Source organism: Aricia agestis, chromosome 22 (genome assembly GCF_905147365.1).
Source record: "Aricia agestis chromosome 22, ilAriAges1.1, whole genome shotgun sequence".
Taxonomy (NCBI): domain Eukaryota; kingdom Metazoa; phylum Arthropoda; class Insecta; order Lepidoptera; family Lycaenidae; genus Aricia; species Aricia agestis.
In genome coordinates, this window is record NC_056427.1 from 8,395,001 (window position 1) to 8,411,251 (window position 16,251).

Here is a 16,251-nt window from a genome sequence, read left to right on the forward strand (position 1 = left end):
TGTGTGTGTGTGCGTGTGTGCGTGCGTGCGTGCGTGTGTGTGTGTGTGTCGCATCGTAGCATCCGAACAGGAAGATAGATTTTGATCAAGATTTTTTGTTCATCATCATAAATTAATTTCTCTGGCGGTATTGAAATAAAAGAAATGAAAAAACATACCCGTCCCTAAATCCGGTCCCTCAAACACCGCGTCTTCCAGTTTGAACTTGTTCTTCACTAACTTCTCTAAGCTGCATCTTATTTCATAAGCCTGAAATAACAATAAATTATCTAAAATAAAGTAATGAACTAAACTCGTACAAACGGGACCTAATGGGACTAGGTACCAGAATGGACCTGGTGGAAATAGGTAACTGGGACTAGTACCTAGGGTCCAGTAAGTGCTTAGTGCCATCAGGTCCCATCTATCATTGTACCTAGGGTACTAGAACCTGAACAGAACAGAAAAACCACGTAGGTTTAATGACGTAGTACAAGTTATCAGTTTACGTCTCTGTACGATGGAACCTAATTGCACTAGGTACCTTATTGGACCTGATATATGGGACTAAGTATCTGATAGGACTGAGTACCAGAATGAACCAGGTACAGGATGGGACCTAGTGGGACTAGGCACCAGATTGGCACTATGTGCCAGATAATGTGACTATGTACTATCCGAGAAGTTGATTCCTAGGCAGATGGCGGACCTAAGTAATTTGGTCGCGTTGACTGACTTCGTCCAAGACACTTCGAGCAAGACCCACTTCGTCTTGAGGGTCGAGCGCTTGGAGTCCCGCCACAAAGTGAATTTTAGCGCTTTTGTGGTGAGAGTCCCGACGCACCATCTACCGACCTTCGAGAAGGAGGAGTTCTGGCCGATTGGAGTCGTCTACAGGAGGTTCCGAGGACGACTTCCGAACACGTCGCGCCCCACGTCGCAGACAATACGTGTTTAGTGTTTTAGTGTTAGTGTTAGTTTTTAGTATAATTGTATGTATGTTAGTCTATAAGGTATTTATAATATGGGCCAAGATGCCTGAATTAAATAAATAAATAAAATTAAAAAAAATAAGTCAAACCCATCCGACCGATTACAGCACTACTTACATTGCATTGACATAAGCCGACCACATGACGTAGGTCAACTGCCTAGGAATCCATTTCCTCGACGGTACTACATAGATTACTAGTCAAACGCCCGCAACTCCGTTGCGCCAAAATCCGTTTATCGCGCGGGACCGTACATTTTTCCGGGATAAAAAGTATCCTGGTTCTTTCCTAGGACTCAAATTATGTCCATGCCAAAGTTCAGCAAAATCGGTTCAGCGGTTTGGGCGTGAAGAGGTGACAGATAGACAGATACATTTTCGCATTTGTAATACTGGACGTGTTGTTTTGATCGCGGTAGCGAACGGTCGCGCACCGCTCAGCAACACACGTAGCAAATATGAATAAAATTAATTAATATTTCGCGAATCGCGCGGCTCACAGCCGCTGCACCGACACCATGGCGCTCGTATCCAACGAGCTGCTGGCGTTCGTACAACACGTCGTCAACACCATGGACGAAGATGGCATCGTGCAGCTGTGCAGGTCCACCTACACCAACGAGGAGATCTGCAAGGGCAGGCTCATGCTGTACGAAGCGCTCGGCAAGACAGCACAGATGACGTCCCGGAGGAGAGACGGAAGCGAACGAAGCTTGCAGGACATCATCTGACTGCTCAAGCAGACTAATCCTGCGGAATTGCCGGTGTTTGTGGCCAAGCAGCTCCACAAACTGTCGGCGGAATCGACGGACCACGTCAACGTCTCCAGCCTGCTCCAGAAGTTCAACATCATGAGGGCAGAGCTGGACGAGATGGGAGGTAGATTGGATGAATCGGAATCCACCATCAGTGAGTTACGTAGTGAATTATTACAATTAAAAAGTAATAATTCATTATGTAGGTCACCCGAGCATCCGATCGACTCGATAAATATGCGTCGCGGAGCTCAGCGCGACTCGCCGTTTTGCACGTCAGCGAAATCGAGTGGGTCAGCAACAGCCGCCGCCGTCAGTTCGCCGTCCGCGTCACCGCGTGACGTCGACACGAAATTGAGGCCATCGACTCAAGAGAAAAATTATGCAAGCGTCGCTGCTTGCCCCGCACCGCCCCCGCGGGCAAAGGCGAGGGAGGGGTGCAAAGGAGGGCCGCAAGGCTGAACATCTTCGACTCGACAGGGACGAGAGCAAGAGGTGCGACGAGGAGGGCTTCGTTCTGGTGGAGAGGAGGAAGAAGAGGAAGCCCGCCGTCCGCAACCACCGCGGCACCGCACCTTATGTGCCCGAGCTGCGCCTGCGGAGCGAGGTGCCCGCGACGCCGCTCTACGTGTCGCGCCTGCACTGGTCCATGACGGTCGAAGACGTCGTAAACTACATCCGCGAGAAGACCACCTACACCTTGAGGGTGGAGCGTCTGCACTCTCGTCACAAAGTGAATTTCAGTTCCTTTGTGGTGAGAGTGCCGACTCAAGCTTTATCCATCTTCGAGGTGGAGGAGTTCTGGCCCGCCGGTGTAGTTTACCGGAGGTTCCGGGGGAGGCTCCCGAACGAAGCGCGCATCACGTCGCCGAAAGAGACTTTACGTGATAAAGTGTAGTGTGATTGTGTGTGTGAATGTGTAAATAATATACATTAGGATATAATTGTTCGGCGTGCATCCGTTGTCTGATTGCTATAACACAAGTTTTTACTTAGCATGGGATTAGACGACGTGGTGTACGCTACCTAGCTTTTATACTATTGTATATTATTGTATACTTAATAAAGAATTTGAATTTGAATTTGAATATTAGTATGGATAGGCCCTGATGGGACTCCCCACGTCTACATACCTTCTCCATAACCCTGTGGTTGATGTACCGTCGCCGGCACCACTCTTTGGCTGCTCTTGTATCGCGCACCGCCGCGTACGAGTCGTACACGTTCAGATACATTAGTATGTCACCTTCCGCCACCTGCGAAGAAAGATGTTAACCATCGACAAACAGTACAAGGACCATCCTCATTTGCAGGTGCCATCGTATATAGTAATCGTGACAAACTCTCCCTCCGTCTCTGACATAAACTCTATCTTTTTTTTTATGAAATAAGGGGGCAAACAAGCAAACGGGTCACCTGGTAGAAAGCAACTTCCGTCGCCCATGGACACTCGCAGCATCAGAAGAGCTGCAGGTGCGTTGCCGGCCTTTTAAGAGGGAATAGAGTAATAGGGGAGGGTAGGGTAGGGAAGGGAAGGGAACAGGGGAGGGTAGGGAAGGAAATAGGGTAGGGGATTGGGCCTTCCGGTAAACTTACTCACTCGGCGAAACACAACGCAAGCGCTGTTTCACGCCGGTTTTCTGTGAGAACGTGGTATTTCTCCAGTCGAGCCGGCCCATTCGTGCCGAAGCATGGCTCTCCCAAGTATCTATCTTCCTCCGACAAACTCTCTCTCAAACTCTTATTAACGAACTTTCCAGTACTCCCTCTCAGTGAAACATACCCTCCCACTCTCTCTAAAAATTTCCCATTCGTTCAAACTGTTCCTCTTTTATGCCCCTCCCCCTTTCTCTCAATCTCTCCCACCTTAAATCTCTCTCTTTTACTAACTCTCTTTCCCTTCCACTCTCACCCCCCCCCCCCCCCCCCCCCGTCACTCCCTCTCCCACCAGCCAACATACCTCAAAGTTATTCCTCCTGGCGACCCTGGCCTCTATTGCGCTCTTACCGCTCCCCTTCATGAATATACCGTCGACTTGTAACATCGACACTATAGTCAGTATCTCGTCTATACAGCCGTACTCGCCTGAAATTAAATTATAAAACAAATAATAGATAATAGTAATACAAAAACACGCCTTTAATTTTTTTTTACTTTCAATAAATGATTAATTAAATCTTTAAAATTATTATAAAAATAAAAATTATTATTCATAATATAAATCTAAATAAATAAATCTTAAAATTATTTATTTGATAAAAATTATAAATAAATGAATGCATTGTTATTGGCTCTATGTATGCAAAGTTTTGTACTACTGGAGATAGATACAAATCGTGCTCAAAGATTCCGTTACAAACAGCAAATGGCTAATAAAAATGTGTTATACACAGTATTTCCTTATTATGGGACGATCTGTAGAGAAGAATCCTCTGTCCAACAAAAAAGAATCAATAAAATTGATTCACAAACGGCGAATAACAAACAAAAACCTATACAGTCAAATTGAGAAACCTCCTCCTTTATAAGTCGGTTAAATAGTACTTTAAAAAATTTAAACCAACTTCAAAATTGTACGTTATTTATAATTAAAATTGCCTTATCTCAAAAACTACTGAACCGATTTTGATGAAACTTGTAGTGTTCCCTAAGTTGAATAATACCTAGTATGACAAAAAAAAAGAATTACTTTAATCGGACTTGTAGTTCCGGAGATATGCGAACACAAACATAAAAACATACATAGGTACATATACATACATACATACACTTTTGAAATGTGGCACATTTTTTCAGCCACTAAAATTGACTAACATATACAAAAACTGGGCAGTTCTTTATTAAAGAAAACATACCATTTTATATTACCATCTACATTCTCTATAAATAAAATGATTCTTAAATTTTGATAGTTTTGCTAAAACTCAAGAACAGCTTAACTGATTTTGCTAATTTTAGTGTTGAACATATTCGTAGAAGACCAGAGAGTTCACCGGGTCATCTAGTTATAAGATTATTTAGCAATCTACAACAGGTACTCACCGCTATTAACCAACATGGCCGCGCACATCGGTCGCACAGGCAGCTCGGCCATCATCTCACCGCGCTGCGTCAGTCCGCCGGTTTTGTCTACGGCCTTGAGAGCTAGCAGCAACTCGAGCGCTGAAAGCACGTGCTTGGCTGGAGGCTTGGTCGGGAACGGAAACCTGAAGAAAGTGACAAGATATTACACATAGATGTCAAATAGAAGCTCTTTTAAAAAATACGAGTATTTTTATTTTAAACAAGGAACAATATATCAAAATTTGGCCGGAAGATTTAATTGCACCCTGTATATGATGCTGTAAAGTTTAATAACTTTATTTTGTTACACCCTATAAGACTTACTTGAGCAGGTTCTCAATCCCCAGCGCTCGCAGCTGCAGCAGCGCGGCGGAGAGGTCCGCGCGCCGGATCTCCGGAGCCGTGAGAGGGGGGAGTTGATTGTAAGCCTCTTCCGTGTACAGTCTGGAATAGCATAATTATCCCAGTTAAGACATTTATATACATGATGAAAAGAGATATGCCTAAAACGGGTCCCTGTAGGACACCGAATTCAATTTCTGTGCGGTGTGCCGATGGACATTTTCTTGTTAAGTATCTTTTTAAGTTTTGTTATTTAGGTAAGATGTCAAATGGTCGAGGGCTGATATTCCTTTATGCGGTAGTCGTGCAATTTCCAGGCCAATATAGCATGCTTAACACAGTCAAAAGCCTTGGGGATGTCACTTATATAACTATGCCATGCCAAATGGATCATGGCATAGTATGTCATGGAATAGTCTTTCATAATAAGCACTAAAGGATGCAAACGAGCAAACGGGTCATCTGATAGAAAGCAACTACCGTCACTCATAGACATTCTCAGAAGAGTTGCAGGTGCGTTGCCGGCCTTTTAGGAGGGAATACGCTTTTTCCTTGAATGTTTGCAGGTCGTATTGGTCCGGAAATACTGCTGGGGACAGTTTATTCCAGATTAATTATTATCGCACGTTGCAAAAGGGGGCTAGACGGAAAAAATTAAGACCAAAAGTTGTAACGACACTTTTTGTAGTTGTAAGCTGCACACGTTTCTCTGTCTCTCTCTCATAAAAAGCAACTTCGTTCCATCCGGGTGTCCCTTGACACCTCTCAAGTTTTTTCTCTCTTTTTTACCTGTTATCTTTCATTTCTCACCTGTAGCACTGTCCGCGCGCCGTCCGGCCCGCCCTGCCCGCCCGCTGCGTCGCGTTCTGCGCGCTGTACGGACAGACAGACACGCACTCGACGCCGGCGGACACGCTGTAGTGGGCCAGCTTGTGGAACCCGCAGTCTATCACTGGAATGTGTACAGGCGGTATGTTAGTATGGGATATTACTATCCGGAGGTGAAGTTGAAAAAAAGAGTTCTATGCTAATACAGTAGAGCTTGAAATCGAGCACTCAAATGTTTCAGATATCACAACAGCTATAGTTTGTGCGTTTTATTATATGCGTGACACATTATAATTGACAATAGTAGGAAAGTTACCTAACAAAAATTATTCGATAATTTAAAAATATCGAATCACTTCGTAAAGGAATTGCAATCGAAATTATCGATTTCGTACTGACATTTCAGTGGTGCCGGCGATTTAAGATGGCCGCCCTTTTTATCGATTTGATTTCGATTCAACAGAGTCAATCTCTATTGACATAAGTTCCGTTTCATGCATCTGACATTTTTCAAATGTTTTCGTAACAATAATTTTATACTCCTATTTCACAGTTAATAATATAATTTTATATTAATAAGTTAGCATTTAGCAACTTTTAATTTTTATTTATTTACAATTATAGGAAACATTTGTTTTTGTAGATAAAATATAATTTATTACAATTAGATTTTTTTGTTCTTGTAAAAAAAAACCCGTAGCAAGGAATATGAAAATTGTCACCCATATCATCTTAAAACGCACAAACTATAGTGTTAATTGTTTAAGATCCCGAATCCCGATTCCTTTATTTTAATCCGACTAGTATTGATTGACACAGCGATCAAGCTGCAAAACAGTATAATTATCTTGGGCACGTTCCGAAATATAACCCAGTATACTAGCCAGTGTTCATGACGTCGAATAACTAGATGAGAAATTCGTTTATCGCACGGGAACCATAATTTTTTTCTGCAGCTGCACTGGTCCACGACGGTCGAGCAGGTCGTGACTCGTGGACTACATCAGGAGCAAGACCCACTTCGTCTTGAGGGTCGAGCGCTTGGAGTCCCGCCACAAAGTGAATCCTTTGTGGTGAGAGTCCCGACGCACCATCTACCGAGTACCGACCTTCGAGAAGGAGGAGTTCTGGCCGATTGGAGTCGTCTACAGGAGGTTCCGAGGACGACTTCCGAACACGTCGCGCCCCACGTCGCAGACAATACGTGTTTAGTGTTTTAGTGTTAGTGTTAGTTTTTAGTATAATTGTATGTATGTTAGTCTATAAGGCATTTATAATATGGGCCAATATGCCTGAATTAAATAAATAAATAAATAAATTTTTTTCTGGGTTTAAAGTATTCTATGTCCTTTCCAGTTTCTCAAAGTATTTCCATACCCTCCAAAATCGGTTCAGCGGTTTGAGCGTGAAGAAGTAACAGACAGACAGATATACATTCACGTAATATTAAAGGTCAATGACCTCAGTGTACATTTTTTTCTCCTCTTTTGCAAGATAATTTCACCAAAATCGGTAAAGTTTTTACGTGGGAGAGCCATGCTTCGGCACGAATGGGCCGGCTCGATCGGAGAAATACCACGTTCTCACAGAAAACCGGCGTGAAACAGCGCTTGCGCTGTGTTTCGCCGAGTGAGTGAGTTTACCGGAGGCCTAATCCCCTACCCTATTCCCTTCCCTACCCTCCCCTATTCGCTTCCCTTCCCATCCCTACCCTCCCCTATTTTATTCCCTCTTAAAAGGCCGGCAACGCACCTGCAACTCTTCTTATGCTGCGAGTGTCCATGGGCGACGGAAGTTGCTTTCCATCAGGTGACCCGTTTGCTCGTTTGCCCCCTTATTTCATTTAAAAAAAAAGTAATGTCCGCAACAGAACTTCTACTCACCATAGTTAATGCCCGGTATGGTAACACTGGTCTCAGCTATATTAGTGGCCAACACCACTTTCCTCGTCTTCCCATCGGCTGACTGAAACACCTTCAGCTGTCGGTAATGAGGCAGGGTTCCGTATAGCGGCAGAACGAGCATGTTGACCGCTCCCACACCTGATGGGAAGTGCTTCCTGCGCTCGTTGCGGTCGTTGTTGTCTTCGGCGTACGTGTTGAGGGTTTCGAGTGCTGAGAGGATCTCCTCCTGAAATGGTGAGGTTCGTGAGTTACGTGCGGGGTAGTTCGTAGGTTACGTGAGGGTAAGTTTATAAGTTACGTAAGGGGAAGTATACAGGGTGTAACAAAAATAAGTGAACTCTCCACAAGGAACACGTACACACCCACACAAACACTCACTTATTTTTGTTACACACTGTATAAGTTACGTAAAAGAGTTTATAAGTTACAAAAAGGGAAACTTTGTAAGTTACGTAAGGGGACGTTCATAAATTAAAAAAGGTAACTTCAAAAATGTCACACACATAGGAGTTCCTTTAATTTGATTTTTTTTTCTGACCAAGATATCTACAACTTGCATCCATCCAAAGAGTGTCTGTCTGTCACCTCATCACGCCGAAACGGCTGAATCGATTTAGATAAGTTATAAGTATGGAGATACTTTGCAAGACGGAAAAGGACTTAGCGTAGTTTTTGTTGCGGGAAAATGACTTTTCCTTTTTTTATGAAATAAGGCAAACGAGCAAACGGGTCACCTGATGGAAAGCAACTTCTGTCGCCCATGGACACTCGCAGCATCAGTAGAAGCTGCAAGGTGCGTTGCCGGCTTTTAAGAGGGAATAAGGTAATAGGGGAGGGTAGGGATGGGAAGGGAAGGGAATAGGGTAGGGGATTGGGCCTCCGGTAAACTCACTCACTCGGCGAAACACAGCACAAGCGCTGTTCCACGCCGGTTTTCTGTGAGAACGTGGTATTTCTCCGGTCGAGCCGGCCCATTCGTGCCGAAGCATGGCTCTCCCACGTCTAAACTAATCCGTAACTTTTATTATGCATATCAATCCTTGTGAGTTCACTCTGAGCACAGCTGCAGAAGACGTCGGTTATGTATTAATTATGTAAAGCAGATAGATGATTGAAATAATTGAATATTTGTTAATATATAATTATCATTTAGTTGCTTAACCTAACTATAATCATTAAAGGTGTTTATTTATGCATATTTTTGTAATAGCTAGGCAGTGTAGGGCGCCGTGCGAAAATATTGCGACGAGTAACTGCGCCGCAAGCTGGAAAAGATTGGGAGCCCCTACTCTAAGAGCAAAACCGCTGCTGCCCGTCTCAAGGCTCACCTGTGATGTGAGGAAGGCCAGTATGTCTCCGAAGGGCTGGTTCTCGTGTATCTTGATCACCGTCTCCACTGTCGCCTGCACGTAGTCCGGGACCGGCTCTGAAATATATCACATACTTTCTAGAATAAATACAATAAACACGGGAACTGTACATTTCCAACAAGTGGCCTATGTCCTGTTGCGTGGTCTACTACTACTACAATCAATTAATAAATTTAAAAAAGTAATTAAAGAACGTTTGTGTGCCAAAGCCTACTATACGGTCAAAGATTTCCTAAACGATAGCACATCTTGGGAGTAGGATGGCTGCTTGCAAGGCTGCTTCTACATTTATTATATGTGACTTACAATTGTGTATTCATATTGTATAGATTAAGTTATTTACATTGTAAATTTTATTTTTTTAAAAGACAAATTTTCCACTTTTTTACTAAAAAGTGCGAGTTTCTTACGCCGGTTCTTCTCGCCGGGTTAGTTCCCGAACCGGTGGTAGGCAACATGTAGTTCAAAATTCTGAAAATATTTGATTCAAATTTATTCAGAAATAAAACAATTTTTATTTATTTATTTATTTACTATTTATCAGTGCTAGAGTACATAAAGATTTGTCCAGAATGCATATTTTGTGGCGGTACGCACAATTCGCCTAACATTCCTGCATCGCGCTATCGAAGTTTTCTGAGCGCGTCGGTATATATACGACAGCTGAAATGTATCACGTGGGCTTCGGCCTGACCGGACATAACACCTCGCTCGGTCGGAAGATCTTCCTTTGTGGTCACCACACGTATTCTAAGTCTAAAATTTTTAGTCTTTCTTAGTATTAAAAAAAAATTGCTATCTAGAACCAAAAGATGGCGGTAGTGGTAGCTAGAGATGTAATACGCTACTCTATATCTCTTTCCCACACATACCTCCGTTTCACTCCCACACGCTCGATAAGATATCGAGCGTGTGGGAGAAAAGATTTATATTATGAACATAACATTAGCTATTCTATCAGTGTTTCTATTACATAGCTCTATCTCTCTCCCACTTAATATCTCCCATTCTCTCCCACATGTCTCCCATCTTTCTCCCACATAATAATATTTATGTCCCGTCTCCTTTCTACATATTATATCTATCCCACTCACTCTGCGCATAGTATATATCTTTTGGATGCATCCACTCCTCTATGGACACAATTTGGCTTCTCTCACTCTTCCATATATATCTATACCTCTCTCCCACTTAATATCTTCCTCACTCTTCCACATATCCCCGATCACTCTACTACATACCTTCCTCTTCCTCACACATACCTCCCATCTCCACTCTCTCTGCCACTTAATATCTCTCATCTCTCTCCCACATCATATCTCCCGTCTCTTTCCTACATATATCTATCACACTCACTCTGCGCATAGAATATATGGATACAACCTAGCCTTTCTAACTTTTCCACATATATCCTATCTCTTTCCTATCATATTGCTGCTCCTATATCTCCCATCCCTCTCCCACATCTCTCTCACTCACCCGCCGCATAGAACACATCTATCGGATGCACTCGCCCCTCCATCGACATGATGACACTAGTTCCACCTCCCAGGTCGAAATACTCCCGCAGGAACTGTGCATCCATCGTCGCTGATGATATCACCAGCTTGAGGTGTTTGCGTTTCTGTAACATACAGAAGTGGTACATTAAATAGGCAATAATTGTATTTTAAAAAGATAAGACAAACTTCAAAATTGTACGTAATTGAGAATTAAAATTTCCTATCTCAAAAATTACTGAAACGATTTTGGTGAAACTCAAACTCGAAAATTTTTATTCAGAGTATTTTTTTTTCTGAACGTTGATCCTACTGGTGCCTACCCATAAAGTTAATATACCTAGCGGAATAGAGCAACAATCTCGAGCTGTCAACGTGCAGCACGTGCCGAATGGACGTCAAAAAAAGAGTGCTGCTGTCATGTATCACACGTCTCTTTTTACCACGCAGTGTTACTGATAGTGACATCTCTCTTGCTCAGGCCTTTGTTTCTCTATTCCGCTAGGTATAATAACTTTATGTGCCTACCACCGGTTGAAACTTGCAGCATTCCCTAAGTTGAACAATATCTAGTACACAATGATGAAATACTCAAACCAGATTTGTTACTACATACATATACTAAATAAATTGAAAATGACGTCGTGCGTGTTTCGAAAATGTACCAATTATAACTCTAAAGTAAACAAAACACATGGAATCTCTTACCACATGTCTTGATTGCAATAAGTACCAATGTTCGAAAAAGTAATTTTCAATTATTTTTTCGAACAATCTGGAAAAAACCGAATTTTCGTCATAGCTCAGGCGGAGAAAGAGACAGCGATACGATTCGACATTTAAAAATAGAACTGTCTCTTTTATGTAAATGGTTTTTCGTATCTTTTGTTTCACTTATCTGTCAAATTTGTCAAAGTCTGCAATTTTGAATTTGAAAATTGTTCGGAAGAGATTTAAGCCGGAAAATAGTATGGACGTAACATATCTGTATAAGTAGAACATACAGATATGTTACGTCCATACTATTTTCCGGCTTAAATCTCTTCCGAACAATTTTCAAATTCAAAATTGCAGACTTTGACAAATCATTGCTAGTACAACAAAAAAGAATTGCTAAAATCGGACTTCCGAAGAAATACGAACACAAACATAAAAACATGCATACACATACTGCAGTACTTATACACTTTTTAAATTTGGCACATTTGTTCAGACGCTGATATTGACTAACATAATATACGAAAACTGGGCAATTCTGGAAATCTGTATATATAAAACTCAAAGGTGACTGACTGATTGACACAGTGATCTATCAACGCACAGCCCAAACCACTGGACGGATCGGGCTGAAATTTGGCATGCAGGCAGATGTTATGACGTAGGCATCCGCTAAGAAAGGATTTTAATAAATTCCAACCCCAAGGGGTGCAAATAGGGGATGAAAGTTTTTATATAGGTAATAATACTTCTTAACGCGAGCGAAGCCGCGGGCAAAAGCTCGTATTACATAAGTACATACGGGTCGAGTATCAACTCCGCCCGTATTAACTCGAGGTTATCAAGCCTAGCTCCTTTTTTTGAAGTCGGTTATAAAATTTATTTTAAGTATACTTTTCACAGAGCCAGTGCTGCCTGGCTGCCAATAAGACTGGCAGCCAGTATTGGCTTGGTACATGCCGCGTGTGAACAGTTTGGCCTGGCTTGAAAAACTGTTCACACGCGGCATATACCAAGCCAATACTGGCTGCCAGTCGTATTGGCAGCCAGTATTGGCTCTATGAAAACTATACTTTAGGTCAGCGGTCTTCAAATTTTTTTGGTGGCCAGTCTTAACAAGTGTCATTTTTGACCCCCCTCATTTTTTTTGTCTTTAAATAAATTGTCTCCATACTAGTGTCTGATGACATTGTAAAAACAATTTATGTATCGCTCGTGGAGCACCTACCGAACGATAGGTACCATAGACCATAGTTTCGACGTTCAGAAAAGACATTAAAGAATAAAAAATATTTGATTGATTGATAACTAACTTTGGCGATCTTCTTCAGCAGCCCCATGAGGATGTCCGTCATCAGCGAGCGCTCATGCACCTGGAACATCAGCATCATCATCATCATCGACATCATCATCATCACCATCATCATCATCCTCATCATCTTAGTTATTAAAACGATAACATGGGCAAAAATGTATAAAACTTGGAACACCACTATGGTCAATTATACATAAGTATATTCTTATTGTTTAAATTAAAGCTTTTTTCAGAAAATTGTGCAACTATTCCTAAAAAAAAGAAACAACAACAAAGCACTGCCATAGTAGAAATGCGAAAAACTAGAAAATATACTAACAGCTTACGTTTCTCGACCTGTTAATATGTCTATTCTACCGCAGAAAGATGTTCTTTGGTTACCATGCTAAAAGTGCTGGGGGGTCACATCATAACAAAAGGTTGAAAAACACTGGTTTAAATCCTAAAATGACACATACACACCCATCCAAATTTTTCATTAATCATAAAAGCTATCTTCTCACTATTAAGATAACGACGGTATTTCCGGCCGATAACACGTAGTGTGTATAATATTGGGGCAATCGATAGACAGTGATAACATCTATAATAAGCTTATATTAGTCATTATATTATATTTGAACCCCTTATTATCAAACATATTTTAATACTTATACAGTATTATACGTGGGCGAGCCATGCTTCGGCACGAATGGGCCGGCTCGACCGGAGAATACCACGTTCTCACAGGAAACCGGCGTGAAACAGCGCCTGCGCCGTGTTTCGCAGAGTGAGTGAGTTTACCGGAGGCCCAATCCTCTACCCTATTCCCTTCCCTACCCTCCCCTATTCCCTTCCCTTCCCATCCCAACCCTCCCCTATTACCCTATTCCCTCTTAAAAGGCCGGCAACGCACCTGCAGCTCTTCGATGCTGCGAGTGTCCATGGGCGAAGGAAGTTGCTTTCCATCAGGTGACCCGTCTGCTCGATTGACCCCCTTATTTCATAAAAAAAGTATACTAACTACTAACTAGTATACTTTTTTCAGAAAGAGACGAGAAACTTCTCGTCTCTTTCTGATAGAGACAGGCATATATAGCTTACCTCGTCCAACACAATACAGGTATACTGCATCAGCAGGGGCGAAGCGAACATCTCCCGAAGCAGGGTTCCCTCGGTGAGGAACTGAAAATATCATGATGTTGTTATGTTAGGCCCCTTACACACTGCGACTTTTAACAGCGATGCAGTCGCACGTTTTTGAAACGCGCGACTGCATCGCGACACTAGCAATTTATGCATCGATGCTGTCGTGCGTTAGTATCGAACACAATCGAATATCGATACAGTTGCGCGTTAGCATTGATACACACGCGCGACACCATCGCGACACTAACAATGAACAGATTTTAGCATTGATTTTGCTTCTGCATCGCGACAGCATCGCGACTGTATCGATGCTTAAGAGGATTCCACACCGCCCTTTTTTCCATACAAACGTTGTCCCCTGTTTCCTCCCTGGATAATGCTAGTAGAGTTATAATTTTTTTCCTGAATATCTACGGCCACTAATACAATGTCCCTATGTTTTCTCTTTTTTCATAATTTAATTATTAAATAAGATATGAACGTTCAAAAACCCAAAAAAATGGCCAGAATTTCCACTGTGTTCAAACGTCCAGAAAACAGATTTGGCTAGATTATACAAAAAAAGCAAAACATAGGAACACAGCTCAAGCCTTTTTTTAATCTTTAATGAAAAAAGTACTTAAATCGGTTAAGTTTTGGAGAAGGAATCAGGGGACAACGAATCGTTGATTTTCTGGATTTTCTGCAGTTGTCTCTATCGCGTTCTGCGGTATAGGCTTGAGGTAAGGGAGACAGCTATAGATATTACACGTACTTTTTTTTCATTTCTCTAGCCGCTGTTGTATCCTCTTAAACTAGTGCAAGTGTGTAAAGGTGGACCATTTGCGACTGCATCAATGCTGCATCGTGACAGCATCGCGACTGCATCGCTGATAAAAGTCGCAGTGTGTAAGGGGCCTTAGCGGCACACAAAATTAACATTATACAGAGTGTAACAAAACTAAGTGATAATACTTTAGGGTGCTTTAGATTAAAGAAAATCATATAATATATAAGCTGAACAGCCTACTTACTGCCATCAACCAAAATTGTATACTTTTAAGTAACAATATCCCACAAATAGATGTGGTTGATATTAATAATATTTTAAATTTTAGGTTTAATAATTTAACATATGATAAGTTTTACTTATCACATTCTTATACCAGACATATAGCCAGATGGCTATTTCATTTTTTAGTTCTAAGACAAGCCAACAAATTGCCAAACCATCCAATGCTTTTATTGAGCATTCAACTTTTTTAAACAACTGTACAGATAACAGTTTGGAATATGTTCCAAATTATTTAAATTAGTTACTAAGACAACAGAGGCTCACTCTAGCAATGTATTAAGAAATATAAATAATATACGTGCCCACCACCGGGAAACTACCAAAAATAAAAGACGTAACTGTAATTTTGATATTAACCTTGTACACCAGAACTTGCGAGGGATGATGGGAAAAGAATTAGATATCGAACTGTTTTTAAATGAATATAACATAGATATTATGTGTATTACAGAGCACTGGCTTAGAAATTGAGAATTAATATTTAACTTTTGTAACCACCAGTTAGCAAGTTCGTTCAGCAGAGAAAATGCCATTAGAGGTGGCTCTCTAATATTAATTCATAAAAAGCTAAAGTTTAAAGAACGAAAAGATATTGTGAAATTCTCTTCTGAACGAACAATCGAAGTGGCCTGTATTGAGTTGAGCCACCTTATTATTGTAAGCGTATACAGGCCTCCATCAGGTCTATATGACTCTTTTGAAGAAATAATGGAACAAGTTTTAAGTAAAGTATGTGCATCTAAAAAAAGATTATTGTATGTGGTGATTTCAATATTAATTTGGTAGACTTAAGCTCCACCACAATTAGATTCACATCCTTATTAAAATCGTTTAACCTAATTAATTTATATAGTGAACCAACTAGAGTTTGCGAAACAACTGCCATTTGCATTGACAATATTTTCACAAATGTTACTCTCTATAAAAAAGAAATAATTAATGCTCTGAGTTCTGATCATCGTGGACAGTTAGCTTCTTTTAACATTGAATGTGATAGTAATACTGAAGAAAAGATTGAGTTTATTCCTGTAAATACAAAACGTATTGAGAAATTTAGAAGTAAACTTGTTTCAAGTCTTCAGCGCTTAGATATGTCAAATAAACCAGATGAAGCTTTTAATTCATTGTTTAAAGTAGTAAGAAATGAATTCAAGTCTGTGTTTACTTCTAAAACGGTCAGTTTAAATAATTAAAAAAATAATTTCAGAAATTGGGCAACTCCAGGTATTATTGTAAGTAGGCAAAGACTGTATGAGTTATATGATGAAAAAATAATGAATACTAGTGAATCCTTTAAAACATACG

General features: G+C 41.2%; 1 protein-coding gene and 1 long non-coding RNA gene across 2 annotated transcripts in view; one reads left to right on the forward strand and one right to left on the reverse strand.

Moving 5' to 3' along the window:
* Positions 1 to 16,251, reverse strand: part of LOC121738001 (probable ATP-dependent RNA helicase DHX35) — a 59,187-nt gene that overhangs the window by 7,026 nt on the left and 35,910 nt on the right. The window contains exons 5-15 of the mRNA XM_042129796.1: positions 13,848 to 13,928; positions 12,763 to 12,822; positions 10,713 to 10,857; positions 9,192 to 9,289; positions 7,843 to 8,089; positions 5,942 to 6,083; positions 5,114 to 5,233; positions 4,769 to 4,932; positions 3,687 to 3,811; positions 2,859 to 2,981; positions 159 to 249 (exon numbers count right to left, since the gene is read on the reverse strand). Coding sequence (XP_041985730.1) covers positions 159 to 249; positions 2,859 to 2,981; positions 3,687 to 3,811; positions 4,769 to 4,932; positions 5,114 to 5,233; positions 5,942 to 6,083; positions 7,843 to 8,089; positions 9,192 to 9,289; positions 10,713 to 10,857; positions 12,763 to 12,822; positions 13,848 to 13,928 — 1,396 coding nt within the window. The remainder of the gene's footprint in view (positions 1 to 158; positions 250 to 2,858; positions 2,982 to 3,686; positions 3,812 to 4,768; positions 4,933 to 5,113; positions 5,234 to 5,941; positions 6,084 to 7,842; positions 8,090 to 9,191; positions 9,290 to 10,712; positions 10,858 to 12,762; positions 12,823 to 13,847; positions 13,929 to 16,251) is intronic.
* Positions 15,115 to 16,136, forward strand: LOC121738003. The gene is made up of 3 exons (XR_006037215.1): positions 15,115 to 15,219; positions 15,279 to 15,280; positions 16,127 to 16,136. It is a non-coding gene; the product is annotated as an uncharacterized LOC121738003 (long non-coding RNA).